The sequence below is a fragment of the Barbus barbus genome, assembly GCF_936440315.1.
Source record: "Barbus barbus genome assembly, chromosome: 10".
Classification (NCBI taxonomy): Eukaryota; Metazoa; Chordata; class Actinopteri; order Cypriniformes; family Cyprinidae; genus Barbus; species Barbus barbus.
Genome location: NC_136738.1, coordinates 26,070,926 through 26,096,864, shown reverse-complemented (window position 1 = coordinate 26,096,864; position 25,939 = coordinate 26,070,926). Strand labels below are relative to the sequence as shown.

General features: G+C 36.3%; 4 protein-coding genes across 4 annotated transcripts; 2 read left to right on the top strand and 2 right to left on the bottom strand.

The window, feature by feature from the left end:
- The first annotated feature begins 1,957 nt into the window (after positions 1 to 1,957).
- Positions 1,958 to 13,681, top strand: LOC306875770 (ankyrin and armadillo repeat-containing protein-like). Its single transcript, XM_079426496.1, has 23 exons — positions 1,958 to 2,704; positions 2,867 to 3,304; positions 3,392 to 3,555; positions 4,318 to 4,433; positions 4,529 to 4,709; positions 4,801 to 5,023; positions 5,100 to 5,138; positions 5,522 to 5,723; positions 6,324 to 6,532; positions 6,790 to 6,894; positions 8,182 to 8,429; positions 8,521 to 8,689; positions 8,911 to 9,152; positions 10,030 to 10,183; positions 11,335 to 11,496; positions 11,587 to 11,693; positions 11,767 to 11,889; positions 12,011 to 12,169; positions 12,469 to 12,586; positions 12,788 to 12,897; positions 13,006 to 13,202; positions 13,294 to 13,340; positions 13,443 to 13,681. Exons 1-23 carry the CDS (start codon positions 2,140 to 2,142, stop codon positions 13,616 to 13,618), a joined length of 4,254 nt encoding a protein of 1,417 aa, XP_079282622.1. The 5' UTR covers positions 1,958 to 2,139; the 3' UTR covers positions 13,619 to 13,681.
- osgepl1 (O-sialoglycoprotein endopeptidase-like 1) lies at positions 12,188 to 17,521 on the bottom strand. The gene is made up of 7 exons (XM_079426499.1): positions 16,973 to 17,521; positions 16,030 to 16,417; positions 15,733 to 15,937; positions 15,265 to 15,413; positions 14,939 to 15,069; positions 14,788 to 14,859; positions 12,188 to 13,855 (listed from the first exon to the last, which is right to left on the bottom strand). The coding sequence occupies exons 1-7, from the start codon at positions 17,164 to 17,166 to the stop codon at positions 13,771 to 13,773; spliced, it is 1,224 nt and encodes a 407-aa protein (XP_079282625.1). The 5' UTR covers positions 17,167 to 17,521; the 3' UTR covers positions 12,188 to 13,770.
- LOC306875773 (putative inactive tRNA-specific adenosine deaminase-like protein 3) lies at positions 17,513 to 20,571 on the top strand. The gene is made up of 2 exons (XM_079426500.1): positions 17,513 to 17,614; positions 18,266 to 20,571. The coding sequence occupies exon 2, from the start codon at positions 18,312 to 18,314 to the stop codon at positions 19,326 to 19,328; it is 1,017 nt and encodes a 338-aa protein (XP_079282626.1). The 5' UTR covers positions 17,513 to 17,614; positions 18,266 to 18,311; the 3' UTR covers positions 19,329 to 20,571.
- LOC306875774 (ORM1-like protein 1) lies at positions 19,340 to 25,921 on the bottom strand. The gene is made up of 4 exons (XM_079426501.1): positions 25,823 to 25,921; positions 23,544 to 23,726; positions 21,684 to 21,835; positions 19,340 to 20,997 (listed from the first exon to the last, which is right to left on the bottom strand). Exons 2-4 carry the CDS (start codon positions 23,715 to 23,717, stop codon positions 20,862 to 20,864), a joined length of 462 nt encoding a protein of 153 aa, XP_079282627.1. The 5' UTR covers positions 23,718 to 23,726; positions 25,823 to 25,921; the 3' UTR covers positions 19,340 to 20,861.
- Between the last annotated feature and the right edge of the window lie 18 nt (positions 25,922 to 25,939).

Below are 25,939 nucleotides of genomic sequence, written 5' to 3'. Positions count from 1 at the left end.
GGTTCTTGAAGTATTTGTCGCATTTTATGTGTGATGGAAGATGTCCCACATCAAATCGACCAGATATCCTGAGCACGTACACAGGCCTCCTAAAATAAACAGAGTTATTAATGTAATTGAACGTCATTGAAAAAACACAATGGTATATTATATGCCCGTAAGTAACCTTAATATGAGCCATGAAAGAAAGGTCCCTGGTGCATCCCGCTCTTTAATGGGTGCATTCTGCATGGAGAAGAGTTACATTAAAAAAATAACAAGATCAATAACCGCTAAATAAATATAGATAAACTGTACCTTCTCATTGAGAAAAATGTCCAAAAGTGGAAGTGAGCTTTGTGAAAACAAGTAAAAGCAAGGACACTGCAAAGCGAGGACAACACATTAAAGATATTGACTCTAGTAATAAGGACAAATATTACAGAAATATCATTGTGTATCATACAATACAAAAGAAAACACTGCATTACGTGAGCTTGTTTCACTCAAGAGAGGTTTTTCCTTCATACGCTGTACTTGAAGGTCCTCATCCAATTCCACAATCCCGTATTTGGATGTTTCTGAAGGTGGACATGATTTAATGGTTTTAAAAATTAGTGACCATGTGTTCAGCTGAAAAACATTGTTCTGCTTACCCTCCTCTTTGCATTGGTATGACAGCACTAAGTTGCTCTCTTTGCCTTTATTCTGCACTTCAAAGAACCTCTCTGTGAATTTCCTCAGGCTAAAATCCTCTTTGAATGAAAATGAAAAAAAAAAGAAGCTTTTTCTCATTTCAAAGCAATTTAAAACATTTCCCTTATTTAATCTGATGCTGGTTATACCCTCCGATAACTAGTAAGTGGTCATCCACAGCACACAACTTGACCGTCAATTGAAGACAGGCAACAGCACCATGTCTGTCCTGCAGAGACAATTAAAAATGTCATTTTATATTTCACATTCACAAACTGCTCCATTCCATAATGCTCACCTCATTTCTTCTTGTACCATCATTTATGATTTTAACATTGGGGAATTCTTGAGCCCACTGCTGGAATGCTTCATGGTAAAGATCATTGGTCTGTTCAACAGATTATACAATTTATTATTTTGTGCATAATAATCATGCAAGTCAAACACTATGACTGTAAAAGCTCAATGTGGTCATGCATTAAAAAAAAAAAAAAACTAAATAGTTATTCTGCACTCACAACCACATACACTGTGTCCACACATTGTGTTTTGGTCAGTGCCTGAACCCAGTGTGAGATCTATATCAAGCCACGCCCCCTGGATCTCGTGTTCGGCAGGGAGGACCACCTCCGATAGGGGCGTTTATCAAGGAGCAAACATAAGGAAAACATCAGGAAGTCGAAATCATTTACTCGAATCGGTTTAATTAATTTTGTTAAAGGATGCAATATACTTTGTCGAGTTGTAATATATATATATTTTATTACTTGTTATTTTATCTTATTTATTTATTGGTGCTTTTCATTCCTAGTAACATATAACGTCTGCACATTTGTTTTTTTTATTCGTGTAACTTATATTTTTGTGAAAATTCAATTATACATAATTTACAATATATTTAATTGAATAAATATAGAAATTATAAGTTTAATTTTGAACTGTGAAAATTGGTTAAAGGCCGATATAGACGCGTCTTTTGTTCATGTTTTGTTGATGTATCTTACTTTTCTCTTATGATTTATTATTGTCCTTTTGCTTTTTTTATAATTTTAATAATTTGTTGTAATTTTACTTTAAACTTTGTATTTGTTTTTAGGGTAATTTTCTCACATTACAGATGAAAAATAGCTTCTGAAGCATGTATATTGTTTATTAATGTGATCTAGACCGTTAAATAAACTAGCAATAATTAAAAAATAAAAACAATTCATTACGAGCAAATCCTACATGTTAAACTGACGCGAAAGCGTGCAACAGCGTCATCTATTGGTTAAACTGAAGAATTGCAGAACGTCACTGTGCGTCAACGGTTGCTAAGAGCAACGCTCTTCAAACTCTCAAATTTAATCGGACAACTCAATCTTTTGAGGGGAACCTTAAAAGTATTTTTTTGAAAGGGAACTAATTACCTTTATTTTACCGCACTCATATCGTCTGCATGAGAAAAAAACAGATGAAGTTTTGATGGCGATCCCATCAGATCAGAGCAGCGAGAAGGCTGTTCGTGCTGCATTAACCGCTCAGTCTTTACTTCAGAAATATGACCGCAAAGATCTGCAAGAACTGCTCAGCCTGACCTCCTGTAACTGGTTGCTCAGTGCTGAGGAACACAGCCTGCCTGTGGATGCACCTCCTGGCATCATCAGACAAATGAGGAACATATTAGCTCCTAACATCATTTTTCTGGCTCCATTCGACTCAAGTTTGCCCCTGGATTACAGAATGGTCCACCAGATTGTGAGGGAGCTGACTGTGGGAATATATGGTTTTAACCAACTTCCCGTCGTCAGTCTGGTACCCAACTATGACCAGAGCTCCACGTGCCAGCTACCACCAGCATATTGCGATACAAAAGTCGGTCAGATACTAATAAACATTGATTATAACATGAAGGCTCTCTGGCACGGGAGTTACATTTCCAGAGAAAAACGAGCACGCTTCTCTGAATTATGGAGATCCATCATGGCCGTGGATTCAGATGGTGTTCCTCAAACAAAGAAAGATGTGCTTACAGAGTTCCTCAATGCAGGTGAGATAAGTCTTTCAATTTAGAATAGACAAGAAAGATATGAAAGTCATTTGTGAGGGTTATTATAGTAAAACACTATTTCTAAAAATTCTTCCCATTTCAAAAATGTTCTTTTTTTTTAAAAAAACAAAAAGGAAAATATACACTGATTTGTTTCACCAGGTTACACAGACATCTCAGATGAACCATGCTATCAGGACATTTATAAGGAGAACATAGATGTAGACCCAACTTATGAACCCAACAGCGCAGAGGAGGAGAACCTCTTCTCACAATACTCAGAAAACATCCTGATCAAGCTGAGTGCCTACCTGACCTCTGTCCGCCAGCACCAAAACCTGTTTGTGTTTGAGGCGTCTCATACCCTATCTGATGTGGTCCGACTCACTGAGGACAACATTGATCTGGCCACCTACCAGAGGCTACAGAAAAGGCTGTCAGACCACGTTATTCTGGTGAGAAAGCACCTCAAGAGGAATGCTGAAGTCTCCAGGGACCTCGTCTATCTGAAACTCATCACGTTCCTGGTGCCCCTGCTGATATCCTTGAGGAAAAAGATGTTGATTCCTAATTTTTCTCAAATGCTCCCACCTTTGTCAGGTTTGCATTGTCTTTTGATCATTGCTATGTCTGATTAATATGTGGGTGGATTGAATTTTTTTTGTTTGTTTGTTTTTTTGCTTAAAGATGACAAGCTGAAAACAGAACGAGAGGTTCCTCCACATCTTCTTGGACCAGACTTTGCCTGCAAGCACTTTCCACAGAAGCAGAATCAGTATTTTCACCTTCATGGAGGGATTGAATTTGATGTGGGGACTCCTCCTCTTGATAACATCACTGAGGAAATGAAGGTGAGTCTAAAGCACTTAAAAAAAAAAATCTAATTTCACTTTTAATACTTCACTCAGGAAATGCAAAGTTTATTACTCCCTAGAACTTAATTATTTGTTAGTAAAGTACCATAAATGTAATAATAATAATAAAGTTCATAATAATAAAACTTAATAATAATAACATAACAACAATATAATAATAATAATAATAATTATTGTTATTAATTTTGCAGATATGCAATTAAATACATAAAGACATAACATGATAAAATGACAATGAAAAATGACATAAAATTTATCCACATATTCAAACTAGGAGTATACAATAATTTTAATATAAATCAACCTTTTTGCAAACTAAACATGGAAACTATTATTTCAAATATTAAAAATTTTAAGAAGAGCAGTTATTAAATTTATTAATTTAAGTATAGAACAGTTTATTCAACCTTTAGAAAAAGTCTAATAATTGTTGAGTATCATATTAATTACTTCAAACGTTTATAACTCATATAGGATGATATTGACAAATATGGAGCTCATACTCAAGTAGGAAAAAAATCACTTAAATTTTATTCAGAGGCTGAGTACAAATCTGCAATAGCTTATATTTATATAACCAAAAAGTAAGTAGCAATTCTTATGCAGTAGTGTACAAGGTTTTTCAGCAGAGTTCTGATGATGTTAATAATTTACAGTCCTTAGAAATGTGCATAGAAAATATGATACGGTATTCTTTATTAGGTTAAATAAATATTAAATCTAGATTTTTTTGTGTAGGTGGCTTTCAGAACACTTCAGACTCAAGCAGCCAATTACCTATATGAGTTACTTCGTCAGGACTCCACTTACAAAACTCAGTTTCCAATTCCACTCAGTGAGATTGAAGGGAAAAGGTCAGCACTGTTTATATGATATATTAAATTATATAAATACTGTACACCTAGAATGTTGCATTTCATGGCATCTAACATACACTTGCGTTTTGCAGCTATAATGTCATCTGCATTGAGTTAGAGCCACTTTATCCTCAACATAACATGATTCAGTGGTGGAGGGCTTTAAACACTTCCATCAAAATCCTCAAAGGGAAGAGACTGCCCTTGACAGACATTGAGCTACACGAGCAGTTCAAGAAAACATTTGGTTGCACAAAAGCTATAAAGTGCAAGGTAATAACTGACAATCAATTCATACTTTGGTTTCAGAGTCCCTCAATGTACATACTCTGTATTTAAACACTGAAATGTGCTTCTAAATAAGACTGTGGCATTTGGGCTGAAGGCAGCAGCAGAGAGAGGAATGTGTGCAGCGTTTCACTCACTGAGTCGCAGGAACCCCACGTCCCACCTGCATGTTCTTGATGAGCAGGGTCTCTCTCTGCTTCACCACGCTGCAGCCAACAACCAATCACACATCATCCTCCAGCTCGCTGCAGCAGGAGTCAACCTCAACCAGATACGCAGCGAGAGATTCACTAACTCAGGTCAACACAACACAAATGCATTAAAAGCTTACAGACATTTCTATATGTTCTTACGTTACATTTTCTTTATTGTCAGGAAAATCAGTTGTTGGAGGTCCATTCCTAGAAGGAGCAGGTAAGGGTAATTAAAGCTGTCATATCCTAAAAAAAAAGAAAGAAAAATAAAAAATGTAAAAAAAAAAATACAACCAATATTAATATTTTGTATTTAATATCTAAATATGTATAATATATATTTTATGTAATAATATGTTTTATTTATTTAGGGGCTTTTATCAAGGTCACTTGAAAAAGGCTAAAAAATGCTATCAATTATGTGAAACCTGGTATTACACATCTAACTATTGTTATTTTATTATGCTTTATTTAAAACGAGAAACCTCCAGATCACTTCAAAAAGCAAAATGAATGCAACCAGTGGTGTTTGGCATCAGTGATGTAAAACCTGGCACAATGTGTCTAAAGATGTGTTTTTTTTTACATATATTCCCCTTTTAGGGCTCACTCCAATGCACCTTGCTGCACAATGTGGCTCCCTTGAATCCCTAAACTGTCTTCTAGCACTGCGAGCAGACTACAAACTTGTGGACAAGAGGGGTTGGATGGCTATTCATTTTGCAGCCTTTTACGGCCAAGTGGCATGCATTCAAGCACTATGTAGGAAAGACCCTGCGTTATTGGAGATGAAGACCACTGCTGAGTACGTGATATTCTTTAGCAATAAATTTACTGTAAGGACATGTTTATGTATATATTTTAATGTATATACACAACCTTTCAAAAGTTGAAGATTTGTTAATGGTTTTGAAAGAAGTCTCACCAAGGCTGCATTTATTTGATCAACAATTCAGCACAAACGGTAATACTGTGAATTATTATTACAAGTTAAAATAACTGTAATAATTTTAAAATGTAATTAATTCCTGTCATGGCAAAGGTGCATTTTCAGAAGTCTTCAGTGTCGCATGATCCTTCAGAAATCATTCTAAAATGCTGATTTGGTACTACATAATTTTTTTTTTATTATTATCAAAATTGTAAACACTGATACATTTCCTTTCTGCATTTTTTGATGTATAGAAAGTTCAAAAGAACAGCATTTATTTGGAATATACATTTTTTGAAGCATTATAAATGAAACGTAACATCTCTTCAGAAGATGACAGAGGCATTCTTTCAAAAGAATAAATCTTACTGACCCTCAAACTTTTGAACTGCATGCATATATTTAATAAGGTTTCATCATTATGTTTAGAAACACGTTTTTTTTAGAGATGCAAGATGATTTTTTTTTTTTTAGGTATGGCAGTTCACCGCTGTTATTGTCAGCGACCTCAGGTTCAGTGGAAGCTCTGGATGTCCTGTTGTCCTTTGGGGAAAACTGGAGAGAGGAAGACAGCAAGGGCAATAACACTGTCCACCTGGCAGCACTTTACTTTCACACAGATGTCCTTAGACATCTCATTCAGCTCAACTTGGATGGGCTTCCTGTGTGGAAGATTCTTGTCGGTATGGTATTGTAGATTTGAAATGCGTATTCCAAATTGTTATCAGTCAAAGCTAAACTTTAATTGTATGTAGAAATATTTGTATTATCATATAGAAATCCTTAAGCTTCTCATTTAGAATTTTACATTTCCTTTACAATATTGAACATCTCATTTATTACAATATTCCACATTTTAGATGAGTAGCAAATTATTTATTTAAATTATAATTTTTTTTATTTAATGACTTGCCTGATCTCCATTTTTTTTTTTCTGCAGAAATGATCCAGAGTGAGGACACTAGGCGGATGGAGATGGCCCTCAGGTGCCTTGAGGCTCTTTGTGTAAACATTGAGTCCTCCTGTGTGGATATAATGAAAGCAGGTCATAGATATATAAAGTCTTGATAAGCAAGCTAATTTCATACATCTCATTTTAACAAATCATCTTAAAAAGCTAAATGGTTTAATAGTTCTCAACTGGTAGGTTCTGGCCCCAAAATTGGTCACATGACTGCTCTGACAGCAGGAAAATTACAATGTAAATAATTTGTAATCAAATTTAATGGAATATTTTTCATATTCAGCAGCCTACTGCAATATTTTAAGCATTTTTATACTTTTGTACAGTAAACAATATTAGTACTGTCAAAGTTTCTGCAGGTCTTAAAAAGGTTTTAAAAGTCTTAATTCACCCTTCCACAAATGGCCTTAAAAAGCTCTTAAATCAGAGCAGAAAGTCAAATATCTGCCAGTGGGGTGAGACATGTTTCCCTTTGGAGTAAAATTATTTGTTGTCACGGTGCACACACGAGGGAGGAACCAGGAACACGCAGACGAGGATATAAACTCAAATAATAGTCTTTACTGAAGATCAGGACAGGACATGGCAAGGCAGACAAGGACATCACACACCGGGGTTAACGAGTAGACCAGACGAAGTTTAACTGAACAGACAGGACTAATATACACAGGTAAATCATAGATAACGAGACGAACACGGCTAGACAAGAATTAACTAATGATTACATTTAACAAGGACAGGAAACAAACCAAATAAGGGCACAAGAGGCAGGAACACATGACACACACACGACAGTTCCCTGACATTTGTTCTAGTTTCAATAAAACTCCATTAATTTTGATCACTTTCATTAAAAACAAGACTTCTTACCCATCTAATTTTGCTTCTCAAGTAAATGTATTTTGTTTTATTAATCTTTTAAAATTTGCACTAGAAAACAACAAAAAATTCTGAAGAAAAATCACTTTTCTGTGATCAGAATGCACAGTATAAATTATTACCATATCCTAGAGACATTCCAGCAATTTTCTTAATGTTTAAAAAATTAATGGAGAGTGGTTGGTAGTTGTATTTTTAACATTTAAAGAGTTGCTAATGCGATTCATTGTGTGCTACCTAGACATTTACATTTAGAGAACATATTGATATATTGTGTTCCCTTCAATTTATTCCTTAATTTTTCTTTTCTCGGTCTTAAAAATATACCTTCATAAAACCTGCAGAAACTCTGTACTGTGTTGAATCGCCACTCAAAAAAAAAAAAGTGGGTTCTGAGGTCAAATCATTTGAGAACCACTGAGCTTGAAGATTGAGTAATGTTAGCAGATTGCATTATGTTTCTGCCTAATAATATTCACTGCACTGCAGGAGGCATTCCAGTGCTGGTGGGCCTCCTTTGTTCAGACAGGCTGGTGGTGCAGTGCATGGCTGCAGCTGTGCTGTGTCATATGTCAGAGAATGCAAAAGTCTCTGAAGATCTGGTGCATCATGGCGCCGTACCAGTGCTGATCAAGCTCCTCAGCAGCCACCAGCCTGAGCTGCACTCTCGCTGTGCTGTTATACTGGCCGATCTGGCGGGACACGGTGAACAGCACCAAACCCTCATTGCTCAGTTGGTGAGTCAAGAAACTTTTATTTAACTTTTATGCACGTTTAAATATCTTAAAACATCTGTTTTAAACTAATGCCCCTCATTTTTTTGTCTAGGGTGGGGTGGCCTTGGTAGTCAAGCTCCTGACCTCTGACATCCAAGATGTGCTAGTAAATGCTGTGAGATGCATCCGTACACTATGCGTCAAAAGCCCATGCAACCAAGCCGCTGTTGCACACGCTGGAGGAGTTCCACATCTTGTTGAATTCCTGTCTGTGAACTCTGGTACTGTTTACTTCCTGGAAAATATGCAGTAGTGACAGTCAACAAGTCTCTGTTGTGTGAAATGTCTAAACAGATCATAGATCAATTATGTCATTTGTATTCACTATCATTCTGTTCCAAAACTTTATCCTGTTGTTGTTTTTTTCTGAAGAACACAAAAGAAGAAGTTCTTGAGTTACTCATTTGCATTCAGATTAAATAGCAGTGTTTTTGTCTGACAGAAGTACTGCAGGAAGAGGCCTGCTTGGCTCTTGCAGAGCTAGCTCGGGGTCACAAGGAGAACCAGGAGCTCATATGTGAGGCAGGAGCGGTCAGTGCCCTGGTGCAAGCCCTGCGAGAGAGGAAGATTCCTGTTAAGGTCAAGGCAGCCACAGCGCTTGAATCTGTAGCCAGTCACAATCCTGCCATCCAGCAGTGCTTCCTCAGGCAATCGGCTGCAAAGGATCTTTTACAACTTTTAAAGGTAATGTAACAGCAGCTTTAGTATTTAAATATGTTGCCTCTGGGTAACTAAGGCATTTTTCTTCACTTTTCAAGAACATAGTGTTAGTAATGCAGGGATGACTTAGAATAAATCAATATAAAGGTTGTTTTGGTCACACTATGCACTGTTGTTGTTTTTTTTAATGGTGTTGTGGAGAACTGCCATCAAAATTTTTACCCATCAAAAATATGATTTACATCCATTAGTGCATAAACTATTTAGAGTCACAGTATGAATTTATGAGGAATTACTTTAATGGTTTTGTTGCTTAGGAGGAGGAACATTAATTGGGTTTTAATGTTTTGCTTTATATTGTTTTATTATTTTATTGTATGTGTTGCAGTACTTTGGATATTAGAAGAGTACATTATAAAGAAATATAGTATTATTGTGTGACAGTGAAATGAATATGGTGGAAATGGATGTAGCTACTACAAACCATACATCAAATTATTTTATGCATGTTTTTGAACACTAATTTACTAAATTATGCTATCTTACTAGCATTAAAATAATTACTAGCATTAAAACAAAAAATGTAAAAGTTAAGCTACAAGCCAATTCTATTAGATTCTGTCATAGATATTACAATAAAGTTTAGTGGAATTAAAATATTTATAGGACTGTTCTTATTAGTATACATCAGAAAATTATATATTTTTTATATTTTAGGTTTTAATTTCAGTAATTGATTAAATTTAAGTAATTCTTTAGTAATTTGTCTTTTTTTAGTCTTGCTTTTATATCAAGTGTATTCTATTTTGAATTGCCTTGAAAACTTGGTTCTCATATTGCATAAAGTCTCAAGTCAACCCTTGGCACAGTAAACTCTTTCTGAACTTTGCCCTGTGTTCAGGTGTTCCAGCTTGATGTGCGGGAACAGGGTGCAATGTCTCTATGGGCCCTGGCAGGACAAACTCTGAAGCAACAGAAGCTCATGGCACAGCAGATGGGCTACCCGGTGATCCTTGACCTTCTTCTGTCCTCTTCAGACAAAATGCAATACGTGGGTAAGGCCAGATACAAATTGGTCTCATTATACACCGTCCCAAAAGAGAACGCCCAGTTCCATCCAACCAATCAGTCACCCATGAATGTAAGTAACACTCTCGCTGCAAAGCTGTCGTCCAGACAGAAGAAGCACCAAATGCAATAAAAACAGCTTCCCATTGACTACGTGTTGACAGGCACTGGATAAACTGAGCAGATTGACTACCTGAGCTTCTCCCTGTCACTGACAGAACAAGTCCGGTCCAGCGGGTAAGCGGCCAGCACTTCCTGTCTTGAGACAGCACTGATCTGTTAGACTCATAAGGCAGGAAGGCATGCACAGTGTAATGTAATTCCCCCTGTGGATTTCTCCGTAAACATTGCTTACAAGAGTTGCTGTGTCTCTTGTATTGCTATTAGTGTTAAACTATGACCCGATTACAGGCTGTGATTCCAAAACGATGCTATATTCCAAAAGTGCTTCCTCTTCATTCAGGTGTCTGGATCGTGTCTCCCGTGGATCGTCTGTTAAAGCATTTTGTCAGACAGATGTTCCCTAAAAATCTTTTTCAGACAGAACTGTCCGCACCTTCATAACTATGGAAGCTTGTTTGTGCCATGGAATAAAAAATAGTATAAATAAACATATAGTATAAATATTAATTAAAAATGAATTGTGAAGTTTTCTTGCAATTGTGAGTTTACATTTCACAGTTCAGATTTTTTTTTCTTCAGAATCGCAAATCTCGCATCTCAGAATTTTGACTTTTTTTCTTGGAATTCTAAGTTAACATCTCACAATTCTGACTTTATTTTCCTTTGAATTCTGAGTTTATATCTCACAATTTTGTCTTCATTTTCTTGGAATTCTCTTTTTTCTCAGTTTTGTGATTTCTCGCAATTCCTTGTTTAAAGAATAAAAAAAAGCTAATAGCAACTTTTTCTCACAATTCAAGTTATAAACTCACAATTGAGAGTTAAAAATCTTGCAATTTTGAGTTGATATTTTTCTCAGAATTGTGAGAAAAAAGTTAGAATTATGAGATAAAAAGTTGCAATTACCATTTTTTTTTATGCCCTGGAGGAAACAAGCTTCCATACATATTGTTACAAATTTAGAACAAATTATTCACCAGAGAACAGTATCTGCACGTATCTCGTCGTTTCACAGGGTGCCGAGCCGCAATAGCCCTTAGCCGAGATAGTCGAACCCATCAGGATGGCTTTTGCAGAGAGTATGGGGTGCCGCCTTTGGTGCGTTTGCTTCGAGGGTCTCGAACAACATTGAAGACCCTGCTCAGTGTCATCAAAGCTCTGGGTTGTTTGTGCATTGGTAGTTTCTCACACTTTTTCTTTCATTTCTTTAATACAAATGGCTTTGTGTTACAGTGCAAATGATAAACCTGTTATTTTGTGGTTGCAGGAGTGGCGCTCACAACTAATATAAAGAGTCAAAAGATTATTTACAGAGAAAAGGCCATTCCTACATTATTAGAGCTTTTAAAAACCCATGAATCTCTGGAGGTCAAGGTAAGTATTCATTTCAAAAATTAAATGAGATTAAAACAAGAAATTACGTCATAGTATTTTTAAATCACATTAGGTGCAAGTTGCTAAGACTCTCGCCTGCGTGCTGCTGGGGAACCAAAAACTCCAGAGGGAATTCTGGGAACGAGAGGACTTCTCTTATGATATAATTCTGGAGCTCATGGGGGCTGAAAACAAAGTAATTTAAATGTTATACCACTTTAATCTTGGTTTGAAATATTTCACGGTGCTCATTTGATGCTAGTTATATTCTGAATGTGTTTGTTTAAATGCACTGCTTAGCAAGTCTTCTCTTTCAGAGCATTTGTCTGGATGCTGGACATGCATTGTCCCTGTTTGCTTACAACAACAAAGCCCAACAGAAGGCAATTCGGCAAACAGGAAGAATTCTAATAAACACATACGGGACATTTTTGAGTTCCGACAATGAGACAGAAAGAGCAAAAGCTGCATTTCAGGTAGTCAGAGTCCGAGACCGCTATTTAAAATGAATTTATTTTACATCCTTTTCTATATTAATAAAATCTTATTGAATAAATAACTAAAATAGTGTCCAATTTACATAACTTTTTTTTTTAATTTTCAAACTCCAGAAAATTAAATAAAAAGATGTAAAATTTTCAATGTAATCTCAGACATTGTTTTCAAAAAAACATTTACCATAGTAGAAAGTGAACATATGTTATAATGTTTTTATGAACAGCTGTAAAAGGCTGGAAAAACAGTTAATTTAACCGACTCCTCATTTGTTTGACAGATAGTTGTGTTAGCCAGAGTAATTAGTGGATCAGATGAAGTGACTTTGACTGCAAGGGGAGTCACAGTTCTCGTTGAATTACTGCAGTCTGACCAATCCACCACTGTGGTCATTACAGGTAAGTTTAAATTGTAATAACATTTCACAATATTACGGTTTTAATGTATTTATCAATTAAATGCAGACTTTGTGAGCATAAGAGACTTCTTTCTAAACCATTAACAAATCTTACAGACCCCAAACCTTTGAATGGTATTATACTGTATATAAAAAAATGAGAAAATAATCTTGTGTAACATTTCATCTTGTCTTACTCCAGCACAACTACTTGCTAGCCTGGTTCACACAAGAGCAGGTATTACTAATGCGATTGTCACCATGGGTGCTGTAGAGCATCTTTCTGCTCATCTGGACTCCGAGGATGAAGAGGTAGATTGTGTTTAATTAACTAATGTAATGTTTCCCAGTCAACAAAAATAAGTGCTTAAAACAGTATTTCTGGGATTTTTAAAACTATTATTCCTTCCTACATTTTAGGTTCGAACAGCTTGTGCGACTGCTCTGGGTTACCTGACCTCCAATCGATATGCTCATCGACAACTTCTGGTGAAATGTAGAAAATCCCCTCACATATACGACCTCCTAATGGAGAATTTAGCTAAAGATGCCAGAATATCGCAATTCTTTACAGCAGAGTTTGAAAGACAGAGAAGAATAGGGTTTCCGTCTCTCAGGTGCTTTAAATTTTGACAGGAAGTAGCTGAATATGAGGCCTTTGATAATTCACAAGGATAAATTGTTTTCTTTCTGTTTTCTCCATTGCAGTTTGGAGATAAATGGCGGCCCTCCTGTACCTCATTGTGATAATAAAGGTATTTCAATTGACTTATGACAGAGTGATGTTGTGATATTGGCTAAAGCAATGAGGAATATCTCTCACATACAGCTGTTTGTGCTATATCATTTCTCACCAGGACTGGCAAAGAGAGTGAATGATAGGTGTAGTCGGTCAGCAATCGGTGACAGAGAAACACCAGCTTCTTTGCCACACCATGTAAGACAGAGGGCCAGAACCACCAACCCTAGAGACAGAACGGGACAGACATCCTGCCACAGTGCCCCAAAACAGAGGTTGAATGAAAATAAATGAAAGGTTGTGATCTCCGGCACTGCTGTTCACACCAAAAGGCAAATTAAAAAGAAACATCATCATAAACTTTTGAGTTAAAGCATTTGCAAACCAGAAACATTTACATTTCTTTAAATAAATAATCATTCAGGAAATGTCCTTTCAACAGCATGTCAAGAGTTTATCCTCAGTTTTAATGGGGGAAGTTTGATTGCAGCATCTTTAACTTCTGAAGTGATGTCTAATCCAAGTGGTGCCCTAAAAATGAATGAAAAATTTCATTACATTAAAACAGACTCCTATCATATTTATACAACTTACAAACTTTCTGCTACTAATTACAAATTATGTGATGAAAATTAGTAATGTAATCTATCAGATTACACATTTCAGGTAATCTAATCGGACTACTTTTTGATGACTTTTGACCCAAGATTTGAATAGGATTATATTGTACCTCACTGATATAAAAATATAAAGAAACAACATATATTCCATTCTTTGTTATCAACAACAAGTGCATTAAATATCACATTACATCAGAGTTTCCTAAACTGGGGTTTTTGAGTTGATGGAAAGCTAATACTTAATTAAATCACAGGTGTCAACTACAAATAAATAAATACGTGATTTTAAAATAAAAAATTAATAAACACTTACTAAAAATATATATTTTATTTGATCAAAGATTACACAGAAAATACAAACTGATAAATTGTGCACAATAAGACCAGAAACATGCATTGAAAATGTAAATAAATCCAATTGTGACCCTGGACCACAAAACCAGTCATAAGGGTCAATTTTTCAAAATTGAGATTTATACATCATCTGAAAGCTGAATAAATAAGCTTTCCACTGATGTATGGTTTGTTAGGGTAGGGCAATAGTTGGCTGAAATACAACTATTTGAAAATCTGAGAGTGCAAAAAAATCTAAATATTGAGGAAGTTGTCGAAATTAAGTTCTTAGCAATACATATTACTAATCAAAAATTAAGTTTTGATATATTTACAAAATATCTTCATGGAACATGATCTTAATGTCCTAATGATTTTTGGCATAAAAGAAAAATCTATCATTTTGTATTTTTGGCTATTGTGACAAATATACCCCAGCGACTTAAGACTGGTTTTGTGGTCCAGGGTCACAATTTATGTACTAACAAAGCAAATGCCAGTTTAACATACTTAGGTTCATAGTTGACCTCTTCGGTATAGGACATGATCCCCTTTCCTTGCTTTAGTCTCTCCATGCCATTCCTAACAACAATAGTAAGGAACAAAAGTCAGCGTCTTACACGTCAACAAGGCTGTAAGGCAACGTGCACCATGCTCTTACCATGCAATCATCACTCCATTATCAGTGCAAAACTTTGCCGGAGGGCAAAGCAGATGCAATCCAGTGGCATCTGTGACAATTTTCAGAGTCTGTCTGATGTATTCATTACTTGCTACTCCTCCTGAAACAACCTACAAAGGTGCGCAAGTAGAAGAGTAGAATTTTTGGTTTGGATAGCAAGTCTGGAGTGGAATTTTGACCAAATGTCAATTCACCACAGGCATTTATTGGTTGAGGTTTTTAAATATTGTAAAATGATTAAGCCTAGCTCGAGTTAATTTTAAAATGAAATGCCAAAATCAGGTCCTGGAGTGCTGAGAACTTACCAGAGTTGGATTATGCTGCGGTAGAAGACCTTTGGATTTACAGAACAAAATGGCACGATGGGTTCGTTTGGCTATATGAGACGCCACTGTGTGTTGTGAGGCAGCGGCTATGTCTTTAACACATGATAATAACTGTCCTTTTTCAACACCTGAGGAAACATTACGGTAATATAATAACTGGTTAGGACTGTATAGCCTTATTAGATTATTGCATTGCTTTTCTAATTAATTGGTGTCAGCATGTTTATGCCAATTAATAGTCAGTCAAGTTTCCTGTGTACTATAAATGAGAAGAGATATTTGCATCATACGCAAAGTTGCTGCCGGTTTAGGGTTTTTCAAGTCAGTCACTTATAAGCTGTCATTTCAGTCCAGATGCTGCCTAAAAAGGCAAATGTCTATGTAGGCAGCTCACTAGCTTTTGGAAAAGAACCTGTTTCTTTTCTTATAAAGGAATAGATAAAGTACCTTCTTCTCTTTCTTTTTTGTTTATTGCCATTGTCACCTGGTTTCGCAAACCAGCAAAAGAAAAATTGCAGTCGTAGAGCTGCCCCATGGGTGACCTGAAATGAAATGCAAGTCGATCCCCCTCTTTCGCCAGAAGCTCTATGGCTTGTCCACCACTTAAAGTCAAGCACTCTGGGTGATTCCTAAGAGAAAGTCTTCTAGCAATCTGTCATTGAAAGGAAAGATAAACAGTTTATTTTACAAACATCCTACTGCTTTCCTTGTATTTGAAACAGATGTGATATCCTGATACTGTACCTTATCTAAAGTGTCCCCGGCTGCTACATCCAGTGTTTGCCCCAGAAGAAGAAATTCATCAATTCCTTTGGCCAATGCAAGAAGAGAATGACCCCCAGAGACAAGGAGCACGAGAAAAGGGAAGTCTACAGGGTGTAGCATTCTTACAGTGAGGGCATGTGCCTCCATATGGTGTATAGGGATGAACGGCTTTTCGTGAAGTCTCACAAACTTCAGACTGAAATGCAAGCCGATCCCTAAGCTAAGGGCGAGACCAGGCTTCACTGTTGTGGCCACAGCTGTGAGTTCACTGGGCTCAATGCCACTTCTGTCCAAGGCCTCCTGGACAACTCGAGAGATGTTTTCTCTGTGTAGGCGTTGGGCCACAGTTGGGATAATTCCACCTGCACTGTAAGAGAACAAATGAAATTAAATACACCATAATTCAGCAATAACCAAGCGAATAATGACTTTATTTTTAATGTTTCTTAAAGCTACTGTATAGCTTAATTTGTGAAGTCAGCTTGGTTATTGAATAAAAACGAAGACTACTAAAAAATTGTTTTTGTGTATTGAAACAAAACTGACATAAAATATAAAAATGAGATGAAAAACTTAAAAATTACAAATTAAATAAAATAAGTTGAAGTACTAAAATGAACTACCATTGCATAAAAATATATATTTTTATATAAATTAAAAAATGAATGAAAACGACAAAAGCAGTTAACATATCTAAAACGTTAAAATCTACAATATAATTTATTTTTTAATATAAAAATACTGCTTTAAATATAGTGCACAAGTCATGATGATTTAATTTTTTTTTTTTAGAGCTTGGTAAATAAATGACCACAGAATGGCCTTTTTGAGAGAACTGTTGCTTTAGGATCATGAAAATGTGTGATTAGTGTTACTCTATGCATCAACTGAGGTTATTTATGAAGTCAGTGGCTATTCTTACTCCAGGTGTGTCTTTTTCTGAGAATGCAGAGATTCTCCCCAAATCACTCCAGCCTCGTCCAGCACAGCCGCTCCGGTCTCGTCGCAGCTCGTCTCAATCCCCAAAACTAACCTGGGGCGCAGTGTACTGAAGGCTCTTCCCGACCAGCAGTGCTTCATCCACCGAGCAGCTCCATTCCAAGCGCACAGGAACATGTTGATAACACTGACAATTAACACTGGTTGATTTAACTCGACAGTAATCTGAAAGCATACATACGCTTCAACAATTCAAGTGACTTGAAAACACTGCTAAACTTGTCTTTTCTTGTAAAACTTAATTTATGACCCAAGGCGTTACATATAAATACACCCTACTCACAACAAACGAAATTGGGTTCCGTTAGACTTTCTTTAAGATGAAAATGATAAATAGTATTATAGAAAAACAGACGTCTATATCTATTTGATGAATAAATAAGTATGCTAATAATAATATCATAGCTAAACGACTCATAAGTCCAGAATAAAGAGCAATACGGAACTATTATCGCTTGCGCTTGTTTCCAATGGGATGATAATACAGGAGGGATCAAGACTCACGTGGGAGAGATATTTTACACTGAATTGGATGAATTCTTCACACAAGGCTGCTATAAAGAAGGTTGTTTGGCAATTTCTAACTATTATTTGATAATTTAAGTCCATTGTTTACTCCAAATCAGCTAAAGTATAGCTGCACGTATATTTCTGAATTCAAAATCATTCATTCTGTGGTTTTGGGTAGTTGACAAATGTAGATATATAAACCATTTACGTTTAAATAAATCAATATTTAAATGTTTGTATTTGGTAGTTTTTACGAAGTTTTCTGTTGTTCTGATTAATATGTAAATATTAATTATATTTTTGAAAATAGTATCAGTGTATTACAATGTTTTTTAATTTTATATTATCCATTTAAATACATATCTGTATTACAAAGTTCATGACTGTTATTTTAGTATGATTGAGATACGTTTATAGTTTTTAATAATTTGAATAAGGTTTAATTTTCTTTGGCTGTTTTCTTTTTTTAATTTTGTTTTGTGTGTATTTTTTGTCATTTGTATTAGTTTTTTTATGTCTATATAAATAGTTTATTATTTCAGGTTATTTTAGTACATTATTACATTACAGAAAGCTCATTTTATTTCAAGTTACATAACTTTTGTTATGGTTTTATTTAACTATATCGATGAGGACATTTTAAGTCTTGAGTCTCAGACAGTTCTTCAGTCAGAATAACTTTTACTGTCACGTTCTGCTTCTACAGATGGCATGAGTAAACCCCTGACAGTCTATTAAATGAACAGAACAAGATGGAGCCACAAGCCAAACGAAGGAAAGGAATGGACAAATATGACACTTGGGATGTTCTTCCAGTTCTCTCTGACAAACAGTCCCGGGACACTGAATTGTTGCTGGCCTATGCAGCACCCATCATTGAGAAAAGACAAACATCTCGCCTGGTTCAGGAGCTTTCCCTGATCTACCCTTTACCCGGTCTGCAACACATAAAAAGAGTGAGGGCTTGCAAAGACAAAAGCTCTCCTCATCCATTGGAGGTCATTGTGTGCTTGGCCAGGGATGTGCAGGTGATAGACTGCAAAGGAGTTAAGCTTGCTGATATGCTTCGCTCACAGTCTTTTGACTTCAGTGGTTTGGGAGAACCTTTCCTTGTCGAAATACCCGCCAATCCTCCACTGACCAGACCGCAGTTCGAAAAAGCTAGTAAACACTGGCCTACATCATTTCACGAGGACAAACAAGTGACGTCTGCTCTGAGAGGCCAGTTATTCACTGCCGAGCAGAAAGCTAAAATGCAAGAGTACATGACAGCAGCTGTAGAGGCTGCAAACTCAGGCAGGGAGATGGGAATGGATGCGGTGGGCGCTGTGATTGTTGACCCAGAATCTGAGAAGATCGTTGCAGTGGGTCATGACTGTAAGCGCGGCTCTCACCCGCTCCATCACGCTGTCATGGTCTGTATTGATCTCGTGGCCTGTGGGCAAGGAGGAGGTGCCTACAGTTACGAGAAATATCCAGCCTGTTGGTTTAACAGCTCTGAGTCCTTTAGTAATGCCTGCAATGCCAAAGAAACCGGTCTGCCTTACATCTGCACTGGATATGACCTTTATGTCACTCGAGAGCCGTGCGTGATGTGTGCAATGGCTTTGGTGCACTCAAGAATCAACAGAGTGTTTTATGGAGCACCCTCTGCAGATGGTGCCTTGGGAACCAAGTATAAAATTCACTGCCAAAAAGATTTAAATCATCACTTTGAAGTATTTAAAGGGGTGATGCTAAATGTATGTGAGGCTTTACACAAAAAGTGATTTTTTTTTTTAAGTAGCAATAATATGATGACATTTAATTGTTTTTACATTTATAACTACAGCCAATAACAAGGCCAATACAGACCATAATAAAAAGTATTAAAAGTTGTCTACTTTTAAATATTCAGTTTGTCAGTCCATCAAATCATGTGTCGTATATATAAGACACATTAAACAGTTTTCAACATTGATAGTAAGAAATGTTTCATGAGCACCAAATCTGAATGATTTATGAAGAATCATGTGATACTGAAGACTGGAGTGATGATGCTGAAAATTCAGCTTTGACGTCACAGGAATAAATTACATTTAAAAATATAATCAAATGGAAAACAGTTATTTTAAGACATAAAAATATTGCAGTATTTTTGTTTAATAAATTCAGCCTTTGTGAGCAAAGAAACTCTCTTAACATTTAGAAAATCTTTCCAGCCTTCATATGATTTTATGAATGTATGATTTACATCAATGTATTTCACACCATTTATTTTTCTAGCGAACAACAGAGATTCTAATACTTAGCAAAGTTTTATTTGTTTAAATATTGTCAAAAGACAAGATAGTGGAAGAATACAAATAGTTTAATGGGTCTGTGTTACAGTTTCTCAACTTCAATAATACCGTGACAGAAAAGAGCAAAGAAACATGATGGTTTGCTCAAGCTTGGTAACGATCCAGAGATTTAAAATGACATACTGAAATTGAGCTAAATGTCAACATTAAATATTCTTGATTCAAACAAGATAAAAAAAAATGTAGGGAAGAACTTGATGTTTTGTTTCAGGGGCAGAGGAAGCTGTTCAAAATCTATAAGAAATTTTCTTTGAAGTAATGTGCAAAATGAGAACAGAAATATGTAAAAAGAATAAGAAAAAATTCTATTTTTGATTTCATGTTGACTCAGCCTAAAAGTTGTTAATGTTAATATTTTTTCCTTGTCACTTATAAGCTATTAGACATTAACTAAACAAAACAACACATAGTATTGTGATGAACAAATATTTTTTCAGGAAATCATGCAAACTGACTTTTTATTTGTCTCTGAAGAAATAACATTAACGAAACATCAGAAAGGTTTCATGGCTTTTAAATTATTTTAAAAACACATTTTGTCAGTTCATGGCATTATCTAAGAATGTATTTAGAAATGTGAAGTGACACTAAAAGCATAAAACTATCTTAGTGTATCAGTGCTGTGAGCACATTTAAACAAACTATTTGAACAAACAAAAACTAATTAACGAAGAAAAAAAAAATTAACCATGACACCTGGGCCAGCCCAGATCCACGAGGATCACAAAACAACTAACGGAAACACATTAAATATCTTAAGTTATTAATGCCTTTGGAATTGTCCTCCTAACATGTCCCTACAACAATTTCTCAAGATATATCAAACAAAGAGACTCACAATTACACAGACTGTACAAAACGGCTAAGTGTACACAACTGCGGTACAAAATAAAAAGGGTTATCTCCTCTCCCACATCAGGCAACAGCTCCGAGTTGGTCTGTGCCCTCTGAACACTGGGCTTAATACTTGTTTATTCCAAAGATCCTGACTCCATGGAGTTGTGGCAGTTTTGGGATGAGAACACTCAAAAGCGAAGCTGTGTTTATCACAAAATGAGCGGTGTCGTATTTTGTGTAAAAGCTGGCGAGAAAATACCTGCAAAGATAAGAACAACAAGTGTTACATTCTTCAAAATAAATACAGGACTTTATATAATAAAGGTCTTTAATGACAAAAATATGCCTATAATATTCACCATTCACATTTGTTACCCTGGACCACAAAACTAGTCTCAAGTCGCTGGGGTATATTTGTAGCGACAGCCAAAAATCATTAGGATATTAAGTAAAGATCATGTTCCATGAAGATATTTTGTAAATTTCCTACCGTAAATATATCAAAGCTTAATTTTTGATCAGTAATATGCATTGCTAAGAACATCATTTAGACAACTTTAAAGGCGATTTTCTCAATATTTAGATTTTTTTGCACCCTCAGATTCTAGATTTTCAAATAGTTGTATCTCGGCCAAATATTGTCCGATCCTAACAAACCATACATCAATGGAAAGCTTATTTATTCAGCTTTTAGATGATGTATAAATCTCAATGTACACTTAGGTTTTGTGGTCCAGGGTCACATTTAGGGTCCACATTTCAGTTAATTTATTGATTTTTATATTTAGTTCAAATTATTGTGCAATTGGTTGGTTGGTGTTTTAACATCAGTAGTATAAATAGTATAAAATAGTATAAAAGAGCAAACGAATAACCTATATCAGGTCTGTTCAAAATGTATTTGAGAGGGTAAATGTAGTGCAAAAGATGGCAAAAATAACTTACAAAATGATTGGTGAGATTGTAAAGAATTTTCTAGATGATGTGAACTGCACGCCATAGTCCAGCTGTTCCCAGTGTGTGAGAAGTCTTGCCTTGCCCTGGTCTGGAGTTTCAAATGGTGTGCCTTTCACTGCATGCATAAACACATACATACCCTGCGGGAAGATAGAAAGATGATCCAAATGTCACACCATTCTCAAATGTTGTAACAATGGGACCTCTTAATATTAAAGGGATAGTTCACCCTAAAAAAAAAAAATGGTCATTTACTTATCCCTCAAGTCATTCCAAACCTGCATGACTTTTGCTGATCTTTTAAACACAAATTCAGGTATTTTAATGAAAAGAAAATTAGGTGCCAGCCCATATAAACTGGTGGGGCAATTGCGTTTCTAGAGGAGGCCTTGGTAGAAATCGCGTTACGGGCCCCCTCAGTAGAAATCGGCAAGTTTAGGGACTGAAGTGACCGGGCCAGGCCCCCTTGGGCCCACCAGTGGCACAGACACTGAGGAAATGTGAGAAAATTTCTGTCCCTCCATTAAAACTCCATGTAACCAAAACTTGGTTTGGAAGATCCAAAAAGATCATAAAGGCATCATAAAATGAATCCATACGATTTGAATGGCTTTATCCAAGTGTTGTGAAAAGATGTGATCAGATTTAATTTAGGCTTTTATTTACATCTAAACAGCGCTAAAGACACATATGTGATGTGAAAGTGACGTGACATACGGCCAAGTATGGTGACCCATACTCGGAATTTGCATTCAACCCATCCAAAGTGCACACACACACAGCAGTGAACACACACCCGGAGCAGTGGGCAGCCATTTATGCTGCGGCGGCCGGGGAGCAGTTGGGGGTTCGGTGCCTTGCTCAAGGGCACCTCAGTCGTGGTATTGAGGGTGGAGAGAGCGCTGGACATTCACTCCCCCCACCTACAGTCCCTGCCAGACCTGAGACTCGAACTCGAAACCTTTGGATTACGAGTCCCATGTATGCATTTATGTCAATAAATGCCTAAATTAGACTCGTTCATCATATAAAGCAACTTATACTTGGACTATTAATTGAGGGACAGAAAGCTCTCAGGTTTCAATAAAAATATCTTCATTCTTAAATAAATATCTTATATTTAAAAAATTAACCAAAGTGTGGGTTTGGAAGGACATGAGGGCAAGTAAACGATAGCAGAGTTGTCATTTTTGGGTAAATTATCCTTTTAAGCTTAAATGGATAGATGAAGAATGAAAGTCAGTGTTTCAGAACAACACTGGACATTACTGACTTTCACTGTACGGACAAACAACATTTTTTTTTAAGTTTTCATTTTTTTCAGGATTATTATAGTTAATGACTTTGATAAGTCTAAAACTGTCTTTGCAAATGAGATTTGACAGCTTTGGTGGAGCCAAAAATTATCAATGAACAATGACTTAAACCACTGTCTTTTTTTTTTTCATGGAAAGATATTTTATACCTTCAGAAATCTTGGAATACAGATATGTGACCATCCCTCCTTCATATCACTGCAGACTTATTACACTTAATAAATTTGCCTGCCATGTCAGGACCACAGAAACATTACAGTATCCCTATGAATAGCTTTACTTTATCATTGTGGCACAAGCTGTCATGCATCGTCACATGCCAGAGAGCTTAAACTTGGTTGGTGATGTCATGCTGTTGACCTTGAATCTTTGTGCGAGCGAGTCCTTACATAACAATGCCACACAGACTACTAAGGAAACATCAATTGTCGAGACTCCAACTGGCCTCAGGGCACCGCTGAAAAAATGACAACCCATAAACAGGGGAACGAAATGGGACAGAACAAAGGATTATTCAACAGGGGACACTTACAAAATTGTGAATAACATTTGTGAGGGTCCACACAACAGGAACACTGAAGAAAGGAATGCTCAACAGTACAATGTGAAGCATTCCTACGCCGAGCGCATATGTCAGCCATATCCCTCGACTGTTCATCACACGGGTGTTTGGGTTGACTTCACTGTGGGCCACACCGACGTTCATCTTGCTTTTCTGTTGACAGACAAAAAACTGATTTTTAGAAGTTGTAAATAAAACCGTTTACTGGAGTGCATCTTACAAGAAAATACTAATTCGCTTTTTCGGTTTCATTGCATATTTAATTCAATGCTGCTCACTGTTTCTTTGTTATTGTTTGTGAAATTTACTTGCAATTTCTGAGTGGAAACTGTTTCTACACATGATTTTTTTCAAATGTTGTCCAAAATGGAAACTGCGAGTTAAATAATACAACATTTTATCCAACAAAACGCTGTATAAATAAAATAATTAAATGATAAAGAATTGATTACTTAATTGTTAATTATGAATTTAATAAAATAATACATAAAATAATTAATAAATAAACCATAACATTTTGTTTTTAAAACTCTTTTTTAAGAAATTATTAAATCTGTCAAAAAAAAAAAAAAAAATTAAATTATTTGGTTAATCAATCAACTTATAACAATGAATTGATAAATTGACTAAAATTGATTAAAGTGTGTTGTGATTAAGTGTTTTTGTTTTTTCATCAGAACTAAAAGTGTAAGAATCTATCTAGAAGCAGTCTAGTTAATTTGAATGAAATAAAATGTAAAACTGATTGTTAAATATTCAAATGAACGATCATTTATACACAGATGTTGTTTTATGGCTTTAAAAGTACTAGTTAAGAGTGGAAGCGGTCTTACAGATGATGTCTCGTCTATATGCCAACAAAAGCATTTTCACAAACACACAATGGGGTGATTCTTTACAGTGCAGTGCTTTTCAGTGCTTTGCTTTGCCCTGGGGAAGTCGTGGCCTAATGGTTAGAGAATTGGACTTGTAATCGAAAGGTTGCGGGTTCGAGTCCCCGGCCGGCAGGGATTGTAGGTGGGGGGAGTGAATGTCCAGCGCTCTCTCCACCCTCAATACCACGACTGAGGTGCCCTTGAGCAAGGCACCGAACCCCCAACTGCTCCCCGGGCGCCGCAGCATGGCTGCCCACTGCTCCGGGTGTGTGTTCACGGTGGGTGTGTGTGTGTATTTGTTCACTACTCACTGCTGTGTGTGTGCACTTGGATGGGTTAAAAGCAGAGCACCGATTTCGAGTATGGGTCACCATACTTGACAATACGTCACGACTTTACCTTTACCTTTAATGCATTACTGTTCACAGCGGCCAACTTATTCAAATAATTTGTAAGAGTTTGGTTCTTCTTTGGAAGAGCAAAAGAGTGGAAGTGACATTTTAAGGCCTGTTTGGTTTATCCGCCATGGTAAACAATCTGTGCAGTTGTTCGAAAGTCAATGTTTCCTAATGTACAGCTTACTTGTTTGGTTGTTTCTCGTCTCGTGATTTCTCACCAAAATCATTTACTCATCTTGGTTTCTACTCATCAAGTCAATTGCTTTTTGATGTGTTACAATTCAAGAAAACATCCACAACCAAATGACCATGTTTTTCTCTTCTTATTGCTCTCATACAAATAAATGCAATAAAAGCAAAATAGATTGAGGTCAAAGGTTTAAGGCCTGCTACTGCAACATCTGTAATAACCACAGAGTTGATCCTTCCCTAAATATGATTCACTCTTTGATTGGTAATATGTTTTTTTTAATATCCCCCTGAGACAAAGCAGTTAAGAGGAAGTAATATTGAATAGATACTGCTAATACTAGATTCACGTTAATGATAAAGACAGCAGGCTGACCAATTATATTACATAATTACAAAATGACATAAATTGACGTTGGTTTTTCAGTGGCAGGAGATAAACATGTCCATGACACAGAGTTAGCAGCACAGCTAGATAACAAAACACTGTCTTATTCCTGCACAGCTTACTGTCTTCTTTCATTTAACCACTTAAATAACACTCTTTAAACATGCTTATTCTCCAGTCTGTGCTATTATAGTGAGTCGCTTTAGAGCAATGCTCTTTATTTAGCATCAGCTGCTTTCATAACAAACACCAGTTGCTTTTGTTTCACTCTACTTCCATTAAACACCTCAAACATCAATAAGAGCTCTTAAATCCCCCCTATATCGGCCGATTTTGGCCCATTTAGTTTTAAAGTAGCTGCACAAATGACTTGGTTTCGTGAGAGTGAGGTAACGGTACCTTGTTTGCGTTCGGGTGAAGCAGGCTGGAGCGCTGCCGGCCTCCGCTGCGCGCACTGCGGGGTGACTCACTGACTGCACACACTCCGCTAGCACAAAGGCTATCGCGGCTAACGGG

Excerpts from the sequence above, each read along its gene's own strand:
- LOC306875773 (XM_079426500.1), top strand. The coding sequence starts at position 18,312 with ATGGAGCCACAAGCCAAACGAAGGAAAGGAATGGACAAATATGACACT.
- LOC306875770 (XM_079426496.1), top strand. The coding sequence starts at position 2,140 with ATGGCGATCCCATCAGATCAGAGCAGCGAGAAGGCTGTTCGTGCTGCA. Across the intron at positions 8,430-8,520 it reads AAACCCTCATTGCTCAGTTG|GGTGGGGTGGCCTTGGTAGT; the intron begins GTGAGTCAAGAA and ends TTTTTTGTCTAG. Across the intron at positions 8,690-8,910 it reads ATTCCTGTCTGTGAACTCTG|AAGTACTGCAGGAAGAGGCC; the intron begins GTACTGTTTACT and ends TTTGTCTGACAG.
- osgepl1 (XM_079426499.1), bottom strand. The coding sequence starts at position 17,166 with ATGTTCCTGTGCGCTTGGAATGGAGCTGCTCGGTGGATGAAGCACTGC. Across the intron at positions 15,070-15,264 it reads CGCAGCATAATCCAACTCTG|GTTGTTTCAGGAGGAGTAGC; the intron begins GTAAGTTCTCAG and ends GCACCTTTGTAG. Across the intron at positions 14,860-14,938 it reads AATGGAGTGATGATTGCATG|GAATGGCATGGAGAGACTAA; the intron begins GTAAGAGCATGG and ends TATTGTTGTTAG.
- LOC306875774 (XM_079426501.1), bottom strand. The coding sequence starts at position 23,717 with ATGAACGTCGGTGTGGCCCACAGTGAAGTCAACCCAAACACCCGTGTG. Across the intron at positions 21,836-23,543 it reads CAAATGTTATTCACAATTTT|GGTATGTATGTGTTTATGCA; the intron begins GTAAGTGTCCCC and ends ATCTTCCCGCAG. Across the intron at positions 20,998-21,683 it reads ACAATCTCACCAATCATTTT|GTATTTTCTCGCCAGCTTTT; the intron begins GTAAGTTATTTT and ends TTATCTTTGCAG.